This window comes from Terrapene carolina, unplaced genomic scaffold, assembly GCF_002925995.2.
Source record: "Terrapene carolina triunguis isolate 2854851 unplaced genomic scaffold, T_m_triunguis-2.0 Scaffold10203, whole genome shotgun sequence".
Classification (NCBI taxonomy): Eukaryota; Metazoa; Chordata; order Testudines; family Emydidae; genus Terrapene; species Terrapene triunguis.
The window spans coordinates 1-669 of NW_020674554.1; the positions used below are offsets into that span (position 1 = coordinate 1).

The 669-nt window shown below is 64.6% G+C and overlaps 1 protein-coding gene across 1 annotated transcript; it reads left to right on the forward strand.

Moving 5' to 3' along the window:
* Window positions 1-162: 162 nt before the first annotated feature.
* Window positions 163-656, forward strand: LOC112121682 (sulfotransferase 1A1-like). The gene is made up of 2 exons (XM_024220605.3): window positions 163-348; window positions 453-656. Exons 1-2 carry the CDS (start codon window positions 201-203, stop codon window positions 626-628), a joined length of 324 nt encoding a protein of 107 aa, XP_024076373.1. The 5' UTR covers window positions 163-200; the 3' UTR covers window positions 629-656.
* Window positions 657-669: the final 13 nt, after the last annotated feature.

The window sequence follows — 669 nt, forward strand, 5'->3', positions numbered from 1 at the left end:
CCCCCCAGCTCTGCCGGTGCCCCCCACTCCCGACCCGCAGCCCCCCCAGTTCTGCCGGTGCCCCTCACTCCCGACCCACAGCCCCCCCAGTTCTGCCGGTGCCCCTCACTCCGGACTCGCCGCCCCTGCTAGCCCAGCCCTGGGCTGGGGGGGGGGGGGGGCTATGTCCAGAGAGTTTCTTTAACCCTTTCTCTCCCAGGATGCAGCCGGCCGAGGAGACTCCGCGCCCAGCCCTGATCCCCATCCGGGGAGTCCCTATGATCAAATACTTCGCTGAGAACTGGGGGGAGGTGGAGGGATTCCAGGCACAGCCGGACGATCTACTGATCTCCACCTACCCCAAATCCGGTGAGTGCCTCCAGCCTGCCCCATAGCCCCCCCCCCCCTCCGCCGGTGCCCCTCACTCCCGACCCGCAGCCCCCTGCCAGCCCAGCCCTGCCTGTCTCCTGCAGGTACCACCTGGATCAGTGAGATCATCGACATGATCTACAATGATGGAGACACAGAGAAATGCAAGCGAGATGCCATCTACATGCGAGTCCCCTTCCTGGAGTTTGCTGTTCCTGGGGTCCCCACTGGTAACGTGGCCTCGGCTCCTGGGGCGCTGTGGGAGCTCACAGAATCATAGACGATCAGGGTTGGAAGGGACCTCAGGAGGTATCTAGTCCA

Coding starts and splice junctions, on each gene's coding strand:
- LOC112121682 (XM_024220605.3), top strand. CDS start 201: ATGCAGCCGGCCGAGGAGACTCCGCGCCCAGCCCTGATCCCCATCCGG. Junction 349..452: donor CTCCACCTACCCCAAATCCG/GTGAGTGCCTCC, acceptor TGTCTCCTGCAG/GTACCACCTGGATCAGTGAG.